Source organism: Dicentrarchus labrax, unplaced genomic scaffold (genome assembly GCF_905237075.1).
Source record: "Dicentrarchus labrax unplaced genomic scaffold, dlabrax2021, whole genome shotgun sequence".
Lineage (NCBI taxonomy): Eukaryota > Metazoa > Chordata > Actinopteri > Moronidae > Dicentrarchus > Dicentrarchus labrax.
In genome coordinates, this window is record NW_026136712.1 from 9,513,924 (window position 1) to 9,538,786 (window position 24,863).

General features: G+C 40.1%; 2 protein-coding genes across 4 annotated transcripts in view; both read right to left on the reverse strand.

Annotated features, from left to right (window-relative positions):
• The window catches only part of mpp2b (MAGUK p55 scaffold protein 2b), a 39,618-nt gene extending 24,376 nt beyond the window's left edge, over positions 1-15,242 (reverse strand). Inside the window, exons 1-2 of one of the 3 annotated variants that reach the window (XM_051418132.1) lie at positions 14,858-15,242; positions 4,754-4,833 (exon numbers count right to left, since the gene is read on the reverse strand). In XM_051418132.1, coding sequence (XP_051274092.1) covers positions 4,754-4,784 — 31 coding nt within the window. In that variant the 5' untranslated portion in view covers positions 4,785-4,833; positions 14,858-15,242. Of the gene's footprint in view, positions 1-2,321; positions 2,676-4,753; positions 4,834-14,252; positions 14,275-14,857 lie in introns of those variants that run through there. The other 2 variants (XM_051418133.1, XM_051418130.1) reach the window with 2 other exon arrangements.
• A 128-nt stretch (positions 15,243-15,370) lies between these two features.
• On the reverse strand, positions 15,371-18,483 carry pyyb (peptide YYb). Its single transcript, XM_051417804.1, has 4 exons — positions 18,427-18,483; positions 17,967-18,154; positions 16,305-16,385; positions 15,371-15,692 (listed from the first exon to the last, which is right to left on the reverse strand). The coding sequence occupies exons 2-4, from the start codon at positions 18,152-18,154 to the stop codon at positions 15,668-15,670; spliced, it is 294 nt and encodes a 97-aa protein (XP_051273764.1). The 5' UTR covers positions 18,427-18,483; the 3' UTR covers positions 15,371-15,667.
• Between the last annotated feature and the right edge of the window lie 6,380 nt (positions 18,484-24,863).

Below are 24,863 nucleotides of genomic sequence, written 5' to 3' on the forward strand. Positions count from 1 at the left end.
ATGCATGAAACAAAAAAAAACTGAAATCCTGCACTGTCGATCATTAGCATTCACTTTATTAGTTAATTTGTTAGGTTAGACCCTCATTATGCAATATAAAGATGAAACCAAGTTTTTAGTCCAACCAACCTGTCATTGAAACTTAATGTGTACAAGAATGTTTTTCAAGCTTTTCACTAATTCTAGATACAGAATGAAGGCCACATAGCAATTATTTGCTGTATATTATCTTAAGAATGCATAGAAAAACCTTTGAAATAAACTGTAAAGGTTATTAGTATTCATTTTAAAAAGGCAGTAAGATATTGTCAGAGAAAGTTAATAGAGACTGAATTTATCCTTTTCATTGTATCATTTGGTTCATAAGAGTTCACAAGATTAACTATAACAAAATCAATTTCTGCTTGATTTTGCAAACCGTTCTAACCATTGCAACAGTGTGCATGACTATTCCATGAAAGGCAACATTTCCAGAGGAAACACTGTAACCCTGACCTCCTCTCTCTTGGGTAGCCAATCAGCAGGAACGAGGGACTTTAAAGCTGCCATTTAAGCCACCACATTGCCATGGTGATGCTTGTTCCAAGCTGGCATGATATGGTTGTGGGCTGGAATCGTCTAATTTGCTGGCTGAAGGTTACCACTGGAGACAACCCTCGTGATATTTGTTGACATTTTACAAATGGTCAGCAGCTCCCATTACACCCCACCCCGATGGCTACAGAGAGTCTGTGCGAGGGATCATCTCATGTGAAGTTTTGGGGGAAACCAACATAAAGAAGTTTATGACTGAACTTGCTGTAAGGAGGCAAACATTTTGACTTTGACTGTACATCTGTTGTCCCTGCGGCAGTTAATGAAAGAGCAAAGAGAGATCGTCAGGGTGTGATATGGATGAAATAATTGCCAGTGTCACCACATTATCGAATACCCTCAGCCAGAACAGAATTAAATTGTCCCATTCTCTTGAAACCCTGCGATTATCTTTGACAGCCTAATCCTACCAACACACAGTACTCAATGATCCATCATCTGTGTTTGAACACTGCTTCATTAGTCCAGTAGGAACACTGAATATTCCTCTGATAGTGTGAGGGTTTGGTGGGAAGAGAGCCTGTATATTATACAGCGCGCGCATGTGCATGCATGCGTGTGTGTGTGTGTATAGAGGGGGTGAAAGTGAGAGAGCCACCAAGTTATTTGAAGGTTGTGAGTTGTGAGTCTGACACTTGCAGGCGTGCTGTCTCTGATCAGAACACTGTTGCATATGAATGACCCCCTACCTACTCGCCATGAATGTACAATGCACTGGAGGTCTCTCTCTCTCTTTATCCTTTTCAATATCTCTCTCTTTCTCACACACACACAGACACAAGAACACACACACACACACACACACACACACACACACACATGCACTCTGAACTGATAGACAGGATGCGAATGCTTTGACAGAAAATGTGATTCATTATGGCTGTCACTGCTGCCTTGTCAAGCTACATTATAGAGCAGAGGATGTCTTGCAACACGGTATACTGTGTGACATGCAAAGGACTATTGCATGCGTGATGTAATGATGCTTCTAACCTTGACTAATTTAACATGACAACATCAAATGGATGTAAGCAAATGACAGTTCATTAATAGATATGGACACACACTCAGAACATGTAACTGTGTAGTATGTAGTCCCATGTAATATGAATGAACTCCATCAATTATAAATAGGATGTATGGTACTTCCCTATCTATGCTGTGTGAGCAAACACTATCTGTGCATTATCATTCAAACAACAATTACATAATTTCTTTTACACAAGCAGTTCCTTTTGTAATGACTTCTTATCTTTTTGCTTTCTTTACTTATCTCAAAGTGCATTCCTCCGTCCCTCACTCAGTTTACAATAGGGTTTCTCATTGCAAATTAAGTAAAAGAAATGTGGCATGTTTTCACTGCGCCTTGCTGTCTTTTCTACATTTCTCTCCCTGTCTTTGGAGCGTGCTCCCTCAGATTCCTGTACATCACATGCTGCCCTGGGTCCTAATCTGTCTCTGCTCATCTTCATCACACTCTGGAGGTTTGAACCAGCACATCAGGAGCAGGTGCAATGCGAATATAAAACTAGCCCTCCACCGCCAGCATGTACATAAGAATATTGCTTGCTCAGTTGCATTTTGACACTGTTCAACCTTAGATCTCGGCTTCCCCACAGTTTCTGTCCAGTATATCTTTCCTAACCTGTGACCAAACACAAAGCCAGTGAACCCATCTGTAAACCACATCCCTCACACAACCAGCAGGTAGGGAGTTGTGTTCTTACCTTCTCCCCCTAGCTTGATTTCCAGGCCCTCCAGGGAGTTGGCTGAGTCCCCCTCCTCCAGGGAGAGCCTTCCAAACACGGTGCCAGCCATGGTGAACAACACCTCTCTATAGTGCACACAATCACAGTAACACACCCAATACTGTATCTGAAGCAGACTGAGAGATCTCCCTCCCTCTCCCTCCCGCTCCCTGTCTTTCTCTCTCTCCCCCTATCTGTCCCTGATTCTCTCCTCTTTTTGCCAAAACAAAGCTCCTTTCGCTCTTTCCTCCCTCTTCACCTGCTCTTGACGTAAATGTGTATAAGCTATGCCTGGCTGAGCGTTTTCTCCTCCGCATGAATGAATGGAAACGAGGGAGGGTTGTGTGCATGAGCAAAGGAAGGGGGGAGGAGGGAGGGAAGTATGATGCTTTCTCTAGGAGGACGGGGAAAAGGAGGCAGGACGTTTTTCCCTCCAGGCTTCCCCGCGGGGGTTAACTGGGGGAAAGAGCGGCAGAAGGTTGGCTTGTAGGAAGGAAGGAGGATCAGGAAAGAGGGCGGGGCATAGGGAGCTGACACATATATGAGTGAGGACCCTTCGTTACTGACAACACAGACACAGGTACACACAGTCTTGCAGATGCACTGTAAGTGAAGGCTGCTTATTGAGAAATGTATATTTGTGCTTTCTGTTCATAAATCACTTATCTGAGTCGGTTCGCTGACAGGAGTTGAAACATATCTGAATATCTATGAAACTGACCCTTCTCTAACCCCTCTCTGTGCCTGCGCAAAAAATAGCCTTGCTGAAAATGCTGCTTTTTAAATAAAAAAATAAAAACAGACATGAATTGTTTTGGAGAAACAATTTACTGTGTGTTACTAAAAATGCCAGTCATCCAGACTCAGCCCTCGGCTAGTGTACAAATCAAAACTGACTGACAGCCCATTACAAAAAAGAAACTCCACACACATTTTAACTCTCTGTGGAACTGCTTTTCTCCCTCTATCCGCTAGCTGACTGCTGCAATTTATTACCACACGGTAAAATACTAAAAAGCTTTGAGTTCTAGATTTGGTCCTTTGTTAGCTAATAAACTGAGACTCTTAATTTCCCAGACATCTGGCCATGGCTATTCAATCTTTTATGTGTCTAGATCAAGTGCCCTCAGCACTGAGTGAAGAGGAAATGCATGGAAGCCTGGCTACATAGAGTTTAATGTAGGCACCTTTTTTGGAGCACAAACAAGGCAACATAACTCTACTGCTATCACAGTACTTCATTTTTAACTTTGATAACAATGCTAAGTTATACATCTAAAATTTAATTTGATACAAAGTAAACAAAAGAAACCATCAATGTGACACCAAATTTAACTTCTAGCAATTCTGTGGAAACTTTTGTACGAGGGTGTAATACATTTTCTGTTCAGCAAAAATAGTCACATAATTTGATCATGTGATCAGTTTTATAAACCAGTTTAGATGGCCTGGGATGCAGTGCAGAACATAATGCACTGTTCGGAGCAGTTGCCATGTTTTTTGAATCTTTCACAGCAGCCTTAAGTAGTACTAAACTGTCTTTTAAAGGTGTGTAAAATTTAGAAATTAAATATAATATTCATAGGTATGTTTTCATTCGTGTAGAATCACCTGAAAATAAGAGTTGTGTTTTTGTTTCCTTAGAATGAGCTGTTTTTATCTACATAGGAAGTTTCTACAGCAGCCCACAACAGACAAACCAAACACTGGCTCTAGACAGGGCCTTTTGCGTTTTTCTTGAGGGGAGGTGATTGTAATCTGCAACTGCACCACTAGATGCCATTCAATTATACACATTGGACCTTTAACATGAAAAACACAACCAATTTTAATCAATTTCATAGAAAATAATCCATCTTTTCCAATAAACATCCATATATTCCAAAAAAGTTCAATTGGGAAAAAATAAATATTCAAAAAGTGATTGCAAATCACTTAACCTTTTGGCTTTCAGTCATCATTTATCAATCATCAATCTACAATAAAACACTAACTTAATGTCTCCAAAGAAAAATGAGCATGACCGTGCATGCACTCATGTGCATTTGTACTATTGGCCACAAGTGCAGATTGGACGTGCACAAGTGGAGGGCCGCAAAGGATACAACAGCAAATCCTTCGAGGCATGGCTGATCTAAGGCTGGAGTTTTAGCGCTCCATTAGCCAGCTCATTAAGTCACATTAGAACTCGGGAGATGAGATACATGTCCTGAGAGCCGGAATAACCATGAACCGCTCAGTATCTCCTCCTTTTTCTCTCTCTCTCAATATCTCTCTCACTCACTGACACACACACACACACACACACACACACACACACACACACAGAGAGAGAGAGAGAGAGAGAGAGAGAGAGAGAGAGAGAGAGAGAGAGAGAGACGCCCTCATCATAGCAAGACTAAGCCACTTACCAGAGTCAGAGCTGGATGTTGCCACGGGCATTTTGAAAATTGGTTCCTCCCAGTATCCTCCACAAAACTTGTTGGGTCAACTACAATAAAAGAGTAGAAAAAGAAAGGAGAGAGATGCATTGAAAACACTAATGAGGTATTGATTGTGAATATGAATGCAACATCCTTGGTTGTCAGACCAGTGAGGCAGAATTAAGGTTGAAACAAGGGAAGGAGGGTAGAAGCTCTTTATAGAAGTTCTATGAAGAGCAGATACCATGACTATTTTACACAGATCCAAATACATTATTTTGCATATATATATATTTTTAGCTTTTTCATAGTTTTTATAGCTCTAAACTGTGTTATTGTGACCCTTTCAAATTCAACACGCAGGGATAAGTGGAAGTCTAAATCCAGCCATGACAAAGAAAACAAATTCTTTTCTCTCTCTTTTCTATTCATAATCACTGTCAATGGACTTACATACAGCTCATTCCTAAATTGTCTTAACAAGCTCCCACACATGACAATCTAACTTTGTTAATATCTATAAATAGAATAGAATCAGTTGCTCTGGTAACACCCAAACAGTTTTAGTCGTCATGTCCACGGGGATTACTATTAGCAACAGTTGGAAAGATTGAGTGAGCAGGTGGGTGAGTGAGTGGGCAGGCCAGCTAACATTAGCTTAGTGAGGATCTCTATTGATTCTAATTGATCCATTTAACATCAGGCAGCAAGAAAAAGCAAAAAAGCATCATAGACAGAAGACGGGGAGACTGAGTATCTGTTGTCCTGAGATTCAAAACCGGCATATCAGGTGATGTGTGGAATTTGTGAAACACACACAGTGAATAGCAATTAGGAGTTAAGGAGGGGGTGTGGGGAACATAAACAGAATCAATAGTCAGGAGGGCGAGGAGAAAAAGACAGAAGAAAAAAGAAGAGGGTTGAGGCGAGAACTGTCAAGCAGGAAGGCTCTGTGGTGGGGGGTCAGAGAGAGAGAGAGGGAGAAAGTGGGTGAGAGGGAGAGATCAAACAAGAACAATGGTGAGGAAGAAAAGAGCGCAGCTGATGAGGACAAGACTGTGGTATCCAAGGATGCTAATTCCTGGTTGCCATGACAATAGCTATCCATGGTGGAACCAGTGCTGTGGTGACCAAAACCCAGAGATGTAACCACAGAGTCACTGAACGTGTGAACATGTGCGCGTGTCGTCTTCCTTCAGATGCAATCACATTTCTCTTTTACTACTGGAGCAGCTTATATTTCTAAACTGGCTTACCGGTGATATTTTATTTTATTGAGAAAGATATTTTTATCAGTCTATTATTTATTTTTCTCAGTAGTTGATAAACACATATATGAAGATGTCTTCAAGCCCAATGGTATGCAATATTATTAATTTGATTCTCTGTGCAGAGATCAAACAATTTCCAGATCTATTTGTTCAGATATTTGCAGGTCTGCATTTTTTTTGTGTCTGAGCACTTCAACACATCCCAGGATACCAGTTAAAGATTCATCTTATAAACTATTAAATGTCGACACACTGGAAAAGGGCATATTTCAATTTGAATCCAAAACTATTGATCCACCAAAATGAGGGAAGCCTGGGGGTGCATTGGGTCTGAATTTCTGAAAGAGATCTGGGAAACCTGTATTATTGCTTTTCAAGATATTTCATGGACTTCATTACTCTAATGACAGATTAGGTTAAATGTATCCTTCCATAAATCTATTATCCTTTGTCCATTACTCCCTGCAATAACCTGGTTTATTTGGCCATATGTTTTGATCCTGTCCATGCTTTCTGGTCTTCTATATTTAACTCCCTCTCTTTGCCTTATGTAATAAATCTACTTCTCCTAACCCACAGACAAGTCATATCAAATTTGGAATGTAAGCACTTGAACTCAGTGTAACTGACTCATAGAGAAAAGTTGTCACATTTTCAAGAGTGTAGGTGACTTCATTGTGTTTTTGGGGATTAGTAATTGTTCATTTTGTCCCTTCATCTTCAAATTAAATGGTTTTATTTCACAGTTTTTACTTGATTCAATTGAAGTTAGGGCAGGACGTGTGTGTGTGTGTGTGTGTGTGTGTGTGTGTGTGTGTGTGTGTGTGGACATAAAAGTGGCTGTATTGGTGTATTTCTTTTGAGGGCTGTGAGGAGGTATGTGTGAGTATTTAAGGTCGACATAAAAATATTTAAAAATACAGCATATCTTGGGACAGAGGCAAGCCAAGGAAGGCCTCCTGCATCATTAGTGGGACAACTTGATTAACAACTGTAACTGCTTCTACTGGTGTGACATTGAAGCACATACTAAGATGCTGAAGGACCGAGTGCTCTTGCAAAACTCAGATCTGTGCGGATCAGGTTCTTAATACCGCATACCAGTCCCCCAGGCTTATCCATGGCATCCCGTGTTTGCACTGTGAAATGACAGAGCTTGTTAAAAGTATGCAGAGACCACACGGCCACTAAGAAGTCAAAGCCGATTGCAGCAGAGCTTGGCCATGCAGGAGCTGGACTGAAACAGTGGAGGGGTTGGGAGGATGGGGGTTTGGGGGTGGGCAGGATGTTCTCCGTGCTCTCACACTGCCAGTCTCCCAGGTTTCTTATTTTATATTACTGACGAGGGAATAATTGGCCAAGATCTAATGATGGTGCAGTCATCAGCAGTGGTGGCATTTTCCTGGTAATTGGTCGCATTTTCCTGCAGAACACCCTTGATGTCTACTAAGAGCTGTAACCAGTGATAAATCCCTACAATTAAGTATTAAATACGTGTCCGTAATAATACCATTAAGACTCTGAAGTGATCCTTCGGTGAGGTCAAAATTGGCATTTTCCCACTCATTGTCTTTTTGATACAGCTGTGCAAGTTTTGGGCCAGACTGTAGACTGTAAAGTCACTCACACAACACTCACACACAAACACAGTAACACATGCTCACACAGATCTCCATCACCCTTGTTGTATTGCAGGAAGAGAGCAGCTCAGTAGCACAGCTGCCATGACATCACATTAGCAGACCTGCTATCATCTCAGCACTGTCAGCCTATTAAAACAAGAGGCCAGCTGGGTGTGTTTTGTGTGTATGTTTTCGTGCATGTAAACAGATCTATGATTACAGACATTTTTGATGCTCCTTACCAAAGAACCCCTCCGAGCCTAACACGTTTAGATTTCTGCATCACCTGTCTTATATAACCAGTAACGAGGACAAAGGTTAAGACTTTGGTGCCTTAAAATATCCCTACAATTCAAGGGAATAAACGCTATAGCCAGTTTTGAAATATTTTCTTTCAAAATGAGATTCGGCGGTCTCTTTCTAGTACTTCTGCTATTCATTGGGGATTTCATTTCCTCTGCTCTTGAAGGATTTTGTCTATGAGGTCTGCAATCCTTCAGCCTTGCATGAAACCAATGTGCTGTAAATTATTTGATCACACATATTTCTCTACCAGCAAGGATCCCCGGTAGTGGTTGGGGGAAGCATCTGTTTCCTTCAAGGTAGTTCAAGGTAGTACTTGCAGACATATAAAGCAACTACAAATAAAGCCTGCCTCCATTGATGCAATTTTTTGAAATTGCATCTTCCAGCACATTTTGGCCTGGAGCAATGACACAAGCGGTGGTCCAGGTGTTTGTGTGCCAGGTGTAAAATGCCTTGAGCTGTTCCCACAGTGAGGCTGCATTAAAGTCTGTAAACATGCTCTCTCACACACACACACACACACACACATACATATATACGCATGCACACACACGCACCAGCGACCAAACAAGTCTTTATCCACACATGCAGGCTGGCGTCAGGCCTAAAAATAACCCTGTGCTCCCACAGGTTCAGCTCCTCTCATTACTTTACAAGGGAAAACTGTTGTATCCAAGACAACCATGAGCAGCTCTTCTCCTTTTTCCCCGGCGCTTTGCCATGGCAACAAGGGAAAATGCGTAAAATAATAATAAGTTGGGGCTAAAATTGGCTCTATTAAAAGGTTTGAGCTGCACTTCAATGCAGAGTTGCTCTATATGTGGAAATCAGCGTCATAGCTGAAAAAGTGTAGCATTCACACAATAGGCAGTAAATCTATTTTGACATTGTTAACCAGCCAGAACCGAGGCTTTAATGGCACTTGTTAGGGTCCATAAAGAAATGGAGATTTATTTATTTTTTTACTTTGATTTCAAACCTGTTGTATTTAGCTCCAGTGGCCTGAGCACAGCATGGAAACTTGACCTGATCTCACTGTTTGTACAGCTCCAGAAATCCTGACCAACAATTTCACCAGAACTGCACAGTGGCTTCCTGTAGAAAATTAACAAATGATTTCCAGTCTAGTGGTAAGCAAAAGGGTCAGAGAAGTTCATTTTCATCAAAATGTAACAACAAACAATACAAATTAATGAGAGTCTTGAAAGTAGAGTCTTAAGTTCAATTTAAATGTCAGTTCATCCATAAACCACAAACAAACATATTTACTCCAAATAGTATAATCAGTGGAGATCAATGAATTGTATTTTTTGCTGCTAAAATCATTAAGAATTCACCGTAAAGATTTCCTCAGAAAGAGGAACAATCCTGGCAGAGTTTATACTATTCATACAAATATGAAAACTAAGATCATCTTTTGAGTATCTGCCCTCAAGTATCTTGAATAAAGCACCAGTATGTTTAAGCTTGTCTGTTGTCAAACTACATTCTAGACTAAACTATTTCTCAACAGACAATATTAGGGCAGTCCATTCAATCTTGCTTACTGGGGCTCATATCAGCACCCAAATGCCCAAACAAATCTGAATAAAGTGCGGAGGTCTTTTGAAGGAGAGGATCAATTTAAGTGCAGTTTAAAGCCCTGTGCTGCATGGTTGACTGGCTTCGAAAATAAAGGTGTGTCATACTCCCTGCGTGCATATTGATACACACAATGCGCTACAATTTTGTAGTGAGAAAACAGCATGGAAGAGAACACTTCATGTATTTTTCCTGGGCACAGATTGAACAATGAAACCTAACGTGCCTTGAAAAGTCTAATCGTAAATGTTTAACCATCAGCTAACAGATTTGGGACTCATTAGCAACCTCATCCACATGAGCTACTCAGATATCTTCAAACAGTAGGAGTCAAATGAATTATCTCCTTTGCATTGATTTGTATTTTGTGGTGTATTATTATATAGTACCAATTCTCTTTTTAAAAGCATGATAACATAAGAGCTACCACCATCATCTCTTATCTTATCAACAGATATCACTTGATGCCAGACATTTAATAAAACCTGATGAACTTGTGCTGTGGGTCTTTCTTTTCCCTCAGCTGATTCAGATCGTAATTAGTGTAATTAGAATTAAATGTCATGTACTACCACTGAGAGGCTAAAGGACTCAGGCAAGTGCTGCGAGCCAACTAGAGGGAGCGTTTACAATCACCACCCTGCTGGGATTTCATTAAAGATCCCCACTTTTCTGAGGAAGCAGTCATGATGGAATAAGCTAAATGAATGTCACTGTGTCACTCAGCTCTCTCTTGAGAGAAACTATGGATGTTAAGGCCTGAATTTTACAAAGCAAACACTGGCTTGCCCGTGCATTTAATGGTATTTCTTAAAGGGACAGTACAAAAATTGTGGCTGCTGAAGCGCTTTAGCACTGCAATATTTTCACCTCAAACCAAATGTCTGACTGTCATAATCACAGTAATAACATGATGCCAATAGGGATGCACGATAATTATCAGGACAGGGAAATAAAATGTATATTATTATGAATTATCAGGATTATTAAATCACAGTCAATACATTTTCGATTGATAATAATATCATTATTTTGAATTCTAATGCAAAACGATTTTACAAAAGTATGTTTGTGAAGTGTTTTGATGAACTTTACTAGAAAAAAAGAAATGAACATTTGAAGAGTCAGAACTGTGGTTTGTATTTCTTGTGTTAACAATAGAGATGTCAGTTAGATTTGGTGAGAAACAGAGCTATAGAAAGAGGAGTCAGACATCTTTAAGTCTTGTATAACTAAAGTGATTACAATTCCTCATGCAAGGGCCATGAATGTCCAAACAATGTGTACATACTGTATATATATATATATATATATGCATGTATGTATGAATGAATGTATGTACAAACTTCATGAGGCTTCGTCCTCAGGGGAACATGAATGTCACCAAATTTCATGATAATGCATGTAAGAGCTCCAAAAGTGGTGGATCGACCAGACTGACTGACTTTGCCATCTGCGTCACTGCTAGCATGGCTAAAAATATCAAATTTCCCTATCAAAAATCCATGTATATAATCACAATGATACATGTGAGGCTGTAGTCGTCACTTTAATGCCACAGCCTCTACTGTACATGCAGAGATATGTGCCGAAAGCGATGAGGTGGCAGGTGTGAGAGTCAATGAGAAGATCATTTTTATGAATGACACCATAGAGGTTGGGGAAAGTTGCTGAGGCTATGTGAACTGCTGCAAATTAATCTCCCAGTAGAATCGAGTGTGGACAGGTCCTACTTCTAAGGCCTTTCTCTCCGCCAGCTACAGTTGATTAGAATTCCTGTTTGATGTAGTAATTAATCACTCCGTCTGTCAGGGCAGTAAAATTGCAGTGTCATGGTCAGGCACCACTGAATCTGTTCCCATTAAAGGATACCTATAATGCTAATTTCCAGCTTTATAATTTTATTCTGGCACTCCACTAGAGGAGTTTTGCATTAGAACACTTTCTTCTGATTGGCCAATTCCAGAGGCCTGCTGAAGGGCAGCACCTAGTGCTAATGAGCACTGCAACGATAGACGCCTACGGTTTTAGGTGTTTCTGGGGGCCGGGCCTCACTGATTACTGTACAAAAAAAACTTTATTCACTGAAACTAGATTCTGGTCTTCCTCTGGCTGCTCTGCTCTATCTTATTTTTCAGTCTGCATTGAGTATACCCACTTCTAAATCTCCTCTGATGCGCATCGTTCAGTCGTATTCTGCAAGCGCAATTTTTTTCATGAGTGATGCAGTAAACAATAAGGTGGACATCCAAGTGAAAATCACAAAACGTGGGAAGGCTGTGCAATTTGGCTTCCCAACATCCAACAATGTGTCGCATTCCCTTAACATTTCTCTGTCTTGTAGCTTGCTAGCTCAGCGATGGAAATACAGCTTGGTGTTGGTAAAGTTAAAACAACAACAAAAAAGCCCCCAGGAAGAGCGTCAGGCTTTGAAGCTAGTTTGACATAGTGGCCAAACTGTGTAATTACAGAAATGGCTGGAAATACTTTTCCCCATGAGGTTATATTGTGAAAGAAGCGACTGCAAAACAGTGGGTCAATTATACAATGGAGGGCTAAACTGGAAGTCTCTGGCACGCATGCTCGTATGTATGGACATATGCATTCATCCGGGTCATCTTTCAATTTTTAAAAAAGCAGGAAGCTGTTTTTTTGCTTCATGTGCTACTGAGCACACTGGGTGCATTGTGCTGGGAGTGTGTGTGCATATATACAAATTATAAATAACACCGATGCCTTCTGACCTCATTAATATATTAAGATTTGGGTGAGGATCAATGTGTGACTAATGTTAAAGGATTTGTATTCAATGTCAAGTATGTATTACTCTGAGGCTCAGAAATGTCATGGTCACATTGTCTACACCACCCCACTGGTATTTTTCTTTTGAAATAACCAATTAAATGTTTTGCACAAAATGTATTAAAATTCTTCTGAGAGAATTTCGAGTGAAGGACACACTTTTAGAGTTTAAAGAGTCTGACTTCAAGCAGATCGTTCTTAAATCTTTAAAGAAGTGCTTAGACGATATTTTTGTTGAGGTAGAACCAGACCTGCTGATCTTGCAGCCAATCCCCAAAGCTGTCAAAAGCAGGGGAAAATTATGGTAAACCTCCCACTTTCAAAACAGAAACTGATAAGAAGGATGATGTTTCTTTAATACCAGTCAAAAACTCTTTGAAATGTGATCTATTTGACTGTGGTCTGATATGAAAACCCTGCAGCGGGATTTTCATTTTATTATAAGTGACTATAAATTGTGGACGTTTTAGGAAACTAAATACTTATCATGACAAGAGCTTTGATTTCAAAGAAGTGTTTAAAAAAGAACAATATCACTATCTGGACTATATCAGTGTACTTGTGTGGTTTTGCCTGAAAGATACAATATGTATAGACTACACAATATTGTGGAAGACTAAACATTTTCCTTTATGTTTTCAATATTATTCATGGCTGTGCTACTGTCCAGCACACTATATAGTATGAGTCTTTATTTACTGAACTGACAAAATACATTTTCTTCCAATTACACAAAGTTGGCATCAAATTTTTAACCTTGAAGTAGCTTGTTGATGAGGTCTAATGCTTTCAGTTATTTAATACATTTGCATGTAAATTGAAGTTATCTTACTGTAATGGCCCTCCAATGTTCCCTTCCAGGATGTTTCAGGACAACAAACTGCTCAGCGTGAACTTCACAAAGGTCTTTAGTCACAAATGGATAGTACATCACCAGTGGAAATACAATAATGTCTTCCTCGCTGGCAGAGGTTATTTCCGTACTTCCTCTGCAGTAATAAAATGTCCTCACAGTGTAAAAAAGATAATAGATGCTTGAACAAAATGAATAATCACCAAGTGAACTGTGTTGAAACCATGTTTATACAAAAGACTAACTACAAAATTAGCATTAGGTAAAAAATTATGTAAATCCAGCGGTATCAATATCAACACAAATCTAAACGTCTTCCCTTCTTTTAAGTTCTCAAGGGACACTAACTAATAATCACTGATAATATAGGACTAATATTGGTGACTGGATAAGAATTATGACACTGTGTTTGGAAGTGGAAGAATAACATGCTTTTAAAGGCAAACTGAGTGTTTATGGAAACCATTACAATCATTTTTTAACATACAGTGATGTTAGGAATCTTCCTCCTGAATGAAGAACTGGCACATGCTTAAATAAAGGAAAACTGTATACCTTGCAAGGGATGAAAGGCAGGTTTTTTTATTCATTCATTCATTTAATTTTCACTTTTGCTTCTGTAGCTGTAAGTGTAGAAACTGTTGATTTATTTCTCATCTTCTTGATAACTTTAATGTCTTCATTGTTATGCAAAAGGAGAAAGAACTATAGGAAGAAAATGACTGAAATGGGAGCGAAGGGGGCTCCCACCTTCTTCAAAGAAGGTGAGAATATAGAAAAGAAAATACAAAACATACTTACTGGCTGAAAGCATGAAAACTATTTAGTTTCATTTCTATGGTGGACATAAGTTTTGCAGAAATCATAAATCTAAATTTACAATTTCGGATTATTTAATTGATTACTTCTCAAACTGAATTAATAAAATACTGCGTTAAAAACTGCTTTTTTTATTCTGAAGGAAAAGAGTAGATATGTCCTATTATTGTTTATTTACCCTACAAGCCACACACGTGTACACACACACACACACACACACACAGAGCACCTGCCTTATACCGGTCCACACGGGCTCGAACATCTGTGCACGTTCCCGCAAGTGTGGGCATGCGCAGTAGCAATGAACAGGTGCATGACGTCCATCCAGTCGTTGTTATCAACACTCTCATTTGAATTCATTTCCAACACTCAGAAGAAATATAGGTCCTCAGTTAGGCTGTCAACACGGTTGTTTTTTTTTTATCTGTGGCCGCTGTACAGGTGCACACAGCCTGAGGTCAATTAGGATAGCTTAATAAAAAATTAGCTTGTTGATTGATTGAGGCAAATATACGGCGCACGAGCCCGGGGTAGAGGTAATGCGTAGCTGTCTCGTGCTGAATGTGCGTTTCCTCGTAGTCGGAGGAAGAAAATGCTACCCCGAGGTTAGACAATAGGTGGGTTTTTAACGCCATTGATAAGGGTAATAAGGCTGAATCTCTCCTGGAGCCCTTACTTTCACAGGAGACATTAAACAACCTTTAGCTGCGTATTCAAATATCCACCTGGAGACTGGCGAGGGTGGACTATATCTTTTAGAAAATGCTTTGCTTGAAAAACGGCAATAATGACCACATCATTGCTTAAAAAAAAAAAAAAAAAAAAGGTTGGAGCTCACCTGCCCGGTCACCTTTATCCGGATGCCTCTTCGGTCTGAGAAATGCAGCAGGAGGTTTTGAAGATATGTCCACCGGTCTCAACTAGCAGTTGTTGTAGCACAGCGGCAGGTCTAGTTTAATCTATGCAGGCACTTTCACAACACCGAAGCCAGCGACAGCCCACACAAACTGCTATCTTTAACGAGACCTTACTTAAAACGGCTCGCGCGCTCTCACAATTAGCTCCATTGATTAAGAAGCCGATTGGCTGCTGTGTTAGCACTGAGCCCGTTTTCCAAAAAGGATGCCCGGGAGGGTTTTGTGATGACAAATGCGTCTTTTGGTGTGGTACCCCGGTGTGAAGTTGAAGCGTGTCCGCTGCCGTCGATATGGACCCCGTACAAGAGCAAGAAAAATAGACTAACTTGCAAATGCACGTTTACTGGTGATATAGTGACATCTAGTGGCCACAGGAGGAGGTGTAGTTGGCTTTAATTAAACAAATTAATGAAGAATACCAAAGCATGTATATGTGTCTATTTAATACTTTTATTCCATTCAATTCTTTACTGTAAAGTGATTGATTTTGGTACAAATTATTTACACATTTGGCCAAAGAACTAATAGATATACCGAGAGAGGAAGACAAACAGAGAGAGAGAGAGAGAGAGAGGGAGAGGGAGAGAGATTGAGATTTGCATGCACATTAAATAAATTTGAGAGTCACAAAGTCCAGTGCAGGTTTTCTCTTGACAGTCTCAGTCTTGTTTGATTGTTGGTGAATCGAAGGATTAGGGGGGAGTGTGGGGAATAGTTAACACTGGGCTGATTTACCACTGATCGCTATAGTCCAAGCTGTAAGAGAAGAGAGAAAACCCGTTAATTAATTAAAAATTTACACTTACTCCTGATATGTGGAGGACACCAGTGCTGACAGATTACCAGCTCAGCTTTCAAAACATATGATTGTAACATTATGATGAAGACCAGTAAGATGTGTAAATCCACAGTGAAATAAAATGCTAATTAATACTCACTTGAAGAGTGAAATTACAACAGCAATGTAATCCTTCTGCTGTAAGGCTTACAGCAATGAAAACAATTTAACAATATATTGGCAGGGCTGTGTTATTGGAATATGAAACATAATTACATTTTAGGTACTCTCTCATTAAACTGAAAGATCGTCCTTTATTTGTTTGACAAGCCAGTTATCTCTCATATCATAATATAGTGGGGGCCGGTCAGACCTTTCCCCTTCCCATACTCGTAAGGGGGTTAAATTTTTTTGTAAATCCTGAAACATTGGTTTTTTGCACAGTTTATGTATTCCTTTGCTCAGTTATTTCAGTGGCTTTTCTACCATCTTCAACTGTCAACTTCAGTATAAAATTATTGCTGTCAGCATCAACCTTTACAAGCCCAAAGTGATTCAACCAGACATGTATTCTTGTTTGTTTCTCTCACCGTGGTTCAGCGTCTTGGCTTGAATCGGCCCCAAACAGCAACCACGCCACCGCCTGCTCAGGGGTCGACCTCTTCCCATACCTGGAGAAAATCAACCAACATAAACGGTATCAGTTGGAGATTCTCATTCATGTCAGTCCCTTCTCTCGCTTTTACACCAGCAGTCACTCAGCCAGCAATTCACTGGGTGCTCTGGTGTGACCCGCGCCAGCCTCGCTATGAATTTCAACTCTGGGATCAAGCTGTGAACAAGGCTAAGTTAGCTGCACACACGCCCTGTTGAGTTTTTATCAGTAAAACGTCTCTGTTCGGTCTCGGCGGTCCAATCACACATCAGCCGAGTATTTATCTGAGAGAAAGGAGAATTTTCAGGTTCAGAGCCCAGTGTCCAGCAAGGCAAACACAACAAGCTCCTCCGACTTTGTCTTTTGAAGTGTCTTTACTAAAATCAATGTCCTGGCCACTGAAGAGTAAACCTGCCTTTGTTTGAGGCATTAGGGGCTCCACAGTGAGTCCTTTGAGTGCAATGATAGATCCAACCTCTTTAATTACAGACCAGGAGGGCAAACGATGAGACTCACCTCCCATTACAGGAAAACTGAATTAATTCCTTGGTATTATACATGCTTTTATCAAGAAATCATCACCGCACATCAGGGATAATGTATTGTATATTTTATGTGCCTTTCAAACATGAAAAAAAAAAAAAAAAACCTGCTGCCATTTAAGTATTAAATATTCAGGTTTTGATTTTCACCCAGTAAGAAGCAAAAGGAAAGCATTAGGATGTCTGGTGTCGCAGTACGTCTGTTACATGATTTGGGGACACTTTGCAGGCTTATATCTGGTCTGATCTTTACATACCTATCTGAGGAAAACCAGACTCCTGTCACTTCAGCACATCAGTGCATTCCAATGTGAGCATAAGGAGTCCTCCTTGACTTGCAAAAGGAGCATCTGAAAAGTCTTAATGTTGGGTGGAAAACAGGCCTTATATGAGTGAAGCCACACCACAGCTGTGAGGGCTCGATCCCCCATGTGGCTATCCTTGCTAACCTGTCCTTGAGCTGGAGACTTAATCCCTCACATTGAGGGGGGTGGACTACCTGTCTGACCCAGCCAGATGACGAAAAGATACCAAATATCTGCAGGTTTTTCAGCTATTAGTCATTCTTTTCCAGAGTTTCCCGGTGATATAGATGTGGATTGAAGGGTTAATTATAATGACAAACCTGATGTGTTTTAGGGTTTTTGATTATCAAAACTTTAAAATGGTGTTAAATCAAGTCTGACAAATGTGGTGGAATGTAACAACATTTACTCAAGTACTTAAGTACAAATTTGAGGAACTTTACTTGAGTATTTTCTTTTCATGCCACTTTCTACATCTACTTTACTCAGAGGGAAATATTACTATTATAGTACTTTTTACTATTTTTGAAATATTTTTGCATACAAAACATTCAAAAAGCTTATAAGATTCCTCCGATTTACTTGTAAAGGAGTATTTTTGCAGTGTGGTATTAAAACTTTAACTTAAGTAAAGAGTCTGAACACTTCCTCCCCCACTGCTGCACTCTATGAATCTACTGGAGGAATTCCTGCTGGTTAAAAAACATAACAAAAAACATTTTGAAATTAGTTTTGGTAAACCTGACTCACCTCTGTCTGGTGATGAGGTTGACGTAATGCCTGACAGCTGCGTGGTATTTGGCCCAGTCCTCCGGTGAGGCGTTGCTCCCCGGGCTCTCCGGTTTGGGAGGGTAGGCGTCCGCGAAGCTGCTCAAACACACCAACAGGCAGACGGCGAGCGCCGCAAGCATCATCCACGATCTCAGCATGTTGGCCATCTGAGGAGAAGGAGGAAGACCATGCTTTGGATTACACTGAAACTTGACATTTTTGTTGCCTGTTAAACTTTTGTTGAAGTCGAAATATGATGTTGTAGTGTTTAAGGTTCTGTTGCATTCCACACGTTTTAAAGTGCCTTTAAAGTATTTCTAATATCATATGAAAATACAGTAATTCACATTAATTCAATGATAAATTACAGGCAAAAATCTTTCTAGAGTAAAAATCAAGATGCATTAAACTAAAGTAACAGAGAAGTAAGATAACTTACTTTTTGACAGTTGTCTCCTGATGTAGTCACTCCGGTGGTGCGCCTGTCTTGCTGCGGTCCTCCTGGTTCACAGGGTTATATAGTGTGGGATGGATACCTGATGCGCACTGAGGAACTGTTTAACCACACCCCTCGCTTCAGCAGCGTCATTATCTCTGCAAAACATTTAAACTAGTTTCAATATTTGACTTTTAGCTGAATTCAGTTCAGTATTGAGCTTGGATTTTGCAGTTGGGGTTTTATGTTGCTTGAAACTTGAAAATGTAAGAGTGATCGATTTCACCTTGTTATAAAAGGTTGCAACACACGATTAAAAATGTATTGATAAACGGAACCCTGCTGGATTTCCTTTGGATGCTGTCCGATCAGCACCACGGACAGCGCCAAGAGACCATAATGTATTCCCCCGCCATGTTTAATGAGTTCAAGCCATGGTCCACATAGGTTAAAGGCAGCTTCAGCACAGTAAGCACCACGTGTAAACCGAGTCTTAAGGTTTACTGGTTCATTCATTGTATGGGATGTGCTTCCTAGCGATATGTGATGTAACAGTCCTGTAGGTGAAACTTTTTGGGGTGCAAGGGGGTGGAAGCGATGCGCAGCGAACCTCAGCACATTGTGGAAGGCACACAGTATTTTCAGAAGAATAGATATAAACCTGCACCCATCCACAGTGAGGTCCTTTCTCTCAGCACTCAGCAGGCTTACAGAGGACGAGACCAACTGTTCACCTCGAAATGGCCCAGAATGGAGAGAGCACAACATGACAACAATCAGAGAATAATACAACTGGCCCTTCACACCTGAAATGATGGCCTGCACAGCACTTCAGAAAGCACAATCAACAATCAGACCTGCTGCAATATTGGTAGCAAGAACTTCTGTATTTTCTTATTTTTATAACAACACCAACAAATTACAGACAATACAACAGGTTGTTGATTACATTTTGATTGTTCTCTCTCTCTCTCTCTCTCTCTCTCTCTCTCTCTCTCTCTCTCTCTCTACCCCGCTCCCCCCCTCCAACAACTATTCAAAAAGTCTTACTTTGAAGAAGATATTTTAACACACAATATCAACTTTATAAAAATCTATATAATGTACAACCCATTCAGTAAGAAACGTTACTGTATTAGTGAGCTTTCTTCTTCAATTCTGCAAAAAGAAAAGGGAAAATGCCAAGCGCCCTTTAAATGTAGTGCTATATCCAATATTCACATGCCATTAATGCCACCGTGAATAGTAGGCAAATTAATTTGTTGTCGCTTTTTATATATATATATATATATATATATATATGTGTGTGTGTGTGTGTGTGTGTGTGTGTGTGTAATTAATTAGGGTGAATTTCTTACTGTGCAGTTGTAATCAGAGTCATCCAATTGTTTTATTGACTCCAATCTATTCAGTGCGTGGGTAATTAATGAAAAAACACATTCATCTCTGTGTAGCCACCAAAATTACATTCCATTATATAGATAAGAATGAAGACGGACAAATTGTCCCCAACTTTGTGAAGCACTGGACAAATGTAAATTAATTTGTGTTATTTCATTAATATTAAGTGCGTCTTATCCAGGAATGATGTAGCTTAACTTGTCTAATCAGTAGCCCCTTTACCTTTGGCTTTCTACGCATTCATCACTCCTGCATCTATTATTCAGATGGTGATGAAACCATTAATGTGGTCTGGAGGTAGAGGTCAAGCTACGGCATGCACAGATCAATAATGCCATTGTCTTGCACACGCACATTTTGACTGCACTAATTCTCCTATGACTGAACTGAGCGGTTCACTGAGGTGTTGCTGCATTAAATATCATTTTTATTATGTTGCCTTTTCAATCCGTATCACCACCACAGAGACTCTGAGGGTGGGTGTGCACTGCTGATGCTGATGTGACATGAGAACATACTCGCACAAAGACATTGTGTACACAAATACCTTTCAGGTCCCAAGAGCTGACAAATGTAATCGGTCGCACATATGACCGATGCAGTGGCTCCTGTTTATCTTGGATCTTCACGGTCTGCTGTTCAGTTCATGACGCCTGAAGTTGTCCCTTATCCAACAGTGCAGGGGCAGTGATCTCTTTTAAGTGTGTGTGTGTGTGTGTGTGTGTGTGTGTGTGTGTGTTTGTGTACACACATGTTGAGGGGTTTCTGCCCATATGTTTGCATAAAAGATAGAGATGTGCATCCGATTTTATGCCAGATGTGAAACTCATATCATTTATTTATTGTTTTGTGAAAATCTGTGATAATAGTTTGACATTTTGGGGAATAAACTTTGCTTAATAGTGGAGAGTTGAGATGAGAAGATGTATAGGAGTGGTAATAAACTTCTCTCTGCAATAAAACAAATAAACAATTAATATACTTGCTAATGTTAATGTAACAGTAGCAAGTAGGTGTAGATTGTTTTATGTATTTGTACTGTGAAGAAAATGAATGGGTGTTACAGTGTTCATTCATTCATTTGCAACATATTGTACAAATGTAGATAGAGTGTTATAAAGAGCAAAAAGGAAGCTTTAATAATATTTTACAGTCTTGCTGTATAAGAGTAGGATCAGCAATGTATAAGATCATGGATGGAAATGTCGGTGCCATAAAACATATCAGCAGACCCTCCCCGGGGACGTCAGTGACAACATTTCTCATGTGCTGTTTATAGAGTTGTAAATAAAACAAAGGTTTTTTCCTTTGTTTGTCCCTAAGCTCTTGTCAAAAGCACAACTTGATTTGGGCATAAATTCCCACTGACAGTCTCTGTGGAGCCGCAGCTGTTGTTGACAATAACCTAGCAGTTAAGGTGTGTATGACCATACCATAAAGGGTTTAAGTGGATTGTGGTATTACACATTGATTGCACTGACCATTTCAGAGCAATTATTGTACCATAATTCAAACTGATATTGAGGGACAATTATTGTCCTGAGTTTTTTTTTGATGCCAAAATAGCAAAATGGAACCTAAATTGGAAAATCGTGGCTTTTACAATCTGATGAGTTGGCACTGAAAGAAATAAAGAGCTAAAAGTGATTAAATCATGAATAAATCATCTTCCGTTCAAGGGGAACTGATATGTGTCCTCTCGGCTGTAATCACCGATTTCCCACAGCTAACGGTGGCTATCCTGAACATTTAGTTAATTCTACTCCAGTAACCAACCTCTCTGCGTTCACTCTGCAGGCCATAAAAGCCAATGGCAAGAAACAACAATTTGCACAAGAAAAACTCATTAGCTATCTCCAGTGTTTGTAGGTAAACACAGAGGGGCACAGCCCCCAGATAAGGGAAAGGGCAGACAGTTAAAGTTTTCACAGTCCAATAAACCCCAGTTAATGCACTCCTGAAGAGCAGTTTGGGCTTCTACAGACAGGAGAAGTGTTTGAGTTGCCATCAAGGTCGAGATAATAGGAACTGTATGAGGCTACTGATTTTCAAAACTTTTTATCTCATCTTGTTCAGTTTTGCCAACTTTTCCATCTGACGCTACTGCTAATGACGTCTCTATGACTTTGTCAAGCAAGACAAAGAAAGCTGACATAACCCTTTTCTAGCTGAGAGCAATAACTTGGAACAAATCACAATGTTGGAAATCTACTTACTATAGGCATACCTGTGCTCCACAGACGGAGCTCTAAAAGCTTTTCTCCTCAACCTGTCTCCACCATTTCCATTTGCATGACACATGCAGCCTAGTCCATATACAAAAGGAAGATTACACACATGCACGCGTACAAAAGTCAATTCTGGTGTAAGAGCAATCCCTCAGGAGAATGTCTGACTCCTTCCTGCCATCATAGACAGAAAGGGGGAAATGGTTATGTGTTTTTATTTAGCCTTATCTCTAGAGTGGGAGAGCCACTAATATGAACAGAGTGCTTTTCAGGCAGCCAGGTCTGTTTGCACAGCTCAGGAGACAAAATGAGGGGTTGATGGCTGCCCACTGCCACAGTGCAATAATTCATGACCATATCTATGGCTCTAAAAGAGGAGTGTTAGCCAGAAGCACTGGAGAGGACTAGTGAGCAAACAATGAAATATCCCTGTTTAACCTTCATGTTACAGACCTTTCTGTCTTTGTTGGGAGGAATAAACACACTCACACAGAATTGGCCTCCTCGTAACAGCAGAGTCATGTAAACAATGAGTGCAAGAGCCAAATTCTCATTTGGTTTCCAACACAGCAACGATGCCTCATGCTATTCTGTTTCCCCCAGAGGACCGAAGATACTCCGCCGACAGCGGCATCACTTACACCATTTGTCTTTTCTGGAAAGCAGAGCTGACCAATTACAGCAATATCCCACCGACTGATGTGTTTATGAGCAAGCTGGCGATGGCAGCTTCAGGTAACTCTGATGGATGGGGAGACAGGTGTTAGGGGGGCTCGGAAAGGTTGATGGTTTGATTCAGAGCTTGCTCTCAAAGTCACTACAAATTAGGGAAGTCAGAGTGCTATTTATGTATCGAAATGATGACGATGAAGTCTTACTCACTCACTCTCTCTCTCCCTCTATATTCTAGGCATCTGATTATGAGTAGATATTCCGTAAAGTTAAAGCGTCACACTACCAAACAAGATGAAGTTGTACTAGATGTGACTCAATGCGTTCATGAGTCACAGCGGACTGGACAGAAGCTGTAAATAGCCGATTCTGCCCGCAAGGTGAGGAGATTTCAGGTCTCAGGAGGGTTGACTCAGGATCTCTTCCCAATGGACACCAATTACACAAAACATGAAATTTGCGTGTTTCTCTCATTTCTGGGGAACTCTAAATAAGGAATAGGCTCCACGGTCCTACAGATGCAGCATACATACAAATGCTCACCACAATCAATTCTTATAGTTAATTACAGCAGTTGAGACACATGTAACTGAACCGGTGTAGTCATCAATACCCTAATTAAACCATTTCTCATTGTTTTCCAGGACTACATACATATGTGTTACTGTCTATCTTAACAAAGATTTTACAATAGATTGCTTTTTTTGGTGAAGGGAAACTTGAGGAAAATAGCTTGCATGAGTCAGAATAACCAGGGATTTTTATTTTAGGCCAACAGCAAACACCCCCCCAAGTTCAGATATCAATCACTTTGATTCTCTGGCTTAGAGTTGTGTGTGAGAGGCCATATATCAGGAGCACCTTTGAACAACAAGGGATGGTGATATTGGAGTAGCCTGAAGTGTAGGTGAAAGAAAATGGCTGATGTTCAAGTGATATACCATCAAAATCTCAGAAAATGAACACATGAACGAGAAACAAACAAACAAACAAAACAAAAGCAGCTCTGTGAAGGTATAATGTTTGCCATGTTCACCATCTTATTTTAGTGTTAGCATGGTAACATTTGCAAATTAGTCATAAACAAATTAAAACATGAATGTGTGTTAAAAATGTCATGCTCCTCCATCTAATAATATAATTAAACTCATAACCGTAAAGCTAATTAGAATCCATCCTCTGGGAACCATGACTTATATATAACGTATAACATTTGGTCCTAATTCACCTAGTAGAGCAGATCTTAAACTTTTCCAATGCCAAGACCCCTTCAAATAGCATTAGCTTATGGCCAGGGGACCCCTTTTGCAATTGACTATAGTGTATATAATACGTTTTTGATACGTCATCCTCTAAGGAACATGGATGTACAAAATGTTATCGCAATCCATCAAATAGTTATCTCCAAAACAAACTGTCTGGAACAAGGCTACATTGGCATTCCCAGACTTGTGCAAAAATTAATATTTGGATTATATTAAGTGGTTTAAGTGGCGTCATAATGTATTATCAGCATTTCTGACAACAGTCCGACAAATATTAACCATAAGTAACACTTTAGGCCAAAATATACTTACACCTTCTTGCCATTTTCTGATTTCTACCAAAGAATAAGTGATGCGATTTCTGCTGGACCACAAATTTATTGAGCCCTTGGGTCATGTAACACATAGTTTTATCTTAATATCATGGCCACAACAAGCATCCTCTCAGTACTGCAAACCAGCATCAGATTAACATGTAGTAAGCCATCTCGAACATCTTCATCATCACAGCCATCTCCATCCTCCATAGCTCCATCTAACCTGCAGGCCATCTGTATTTCCCTTTAAAAGTGAGATGAACGATGTTAATCAGCACAGGGGAGCTCTGTGCATCCCTCAGCTCCTGCTTGTCCAGCTATAATAAAGCAGTCTGCCTGTAGCAGTAATTACTCTCATCTGTCTCAGTCATATAAGAAAAGACCCGACTGGATAAAAGCTCCACTCAATGGCCCCTTTCTGGCAGCCCATGTCACAAGTTGAACCAAAGCACCGACCCCATTCCTAAAAAATTACAATTATTAATTCTTGATGAAAAAGGGACTTGAAGGGCAAAAGAAATGTTTTATGGTCCTGACTAATCACAACTATATGTGTA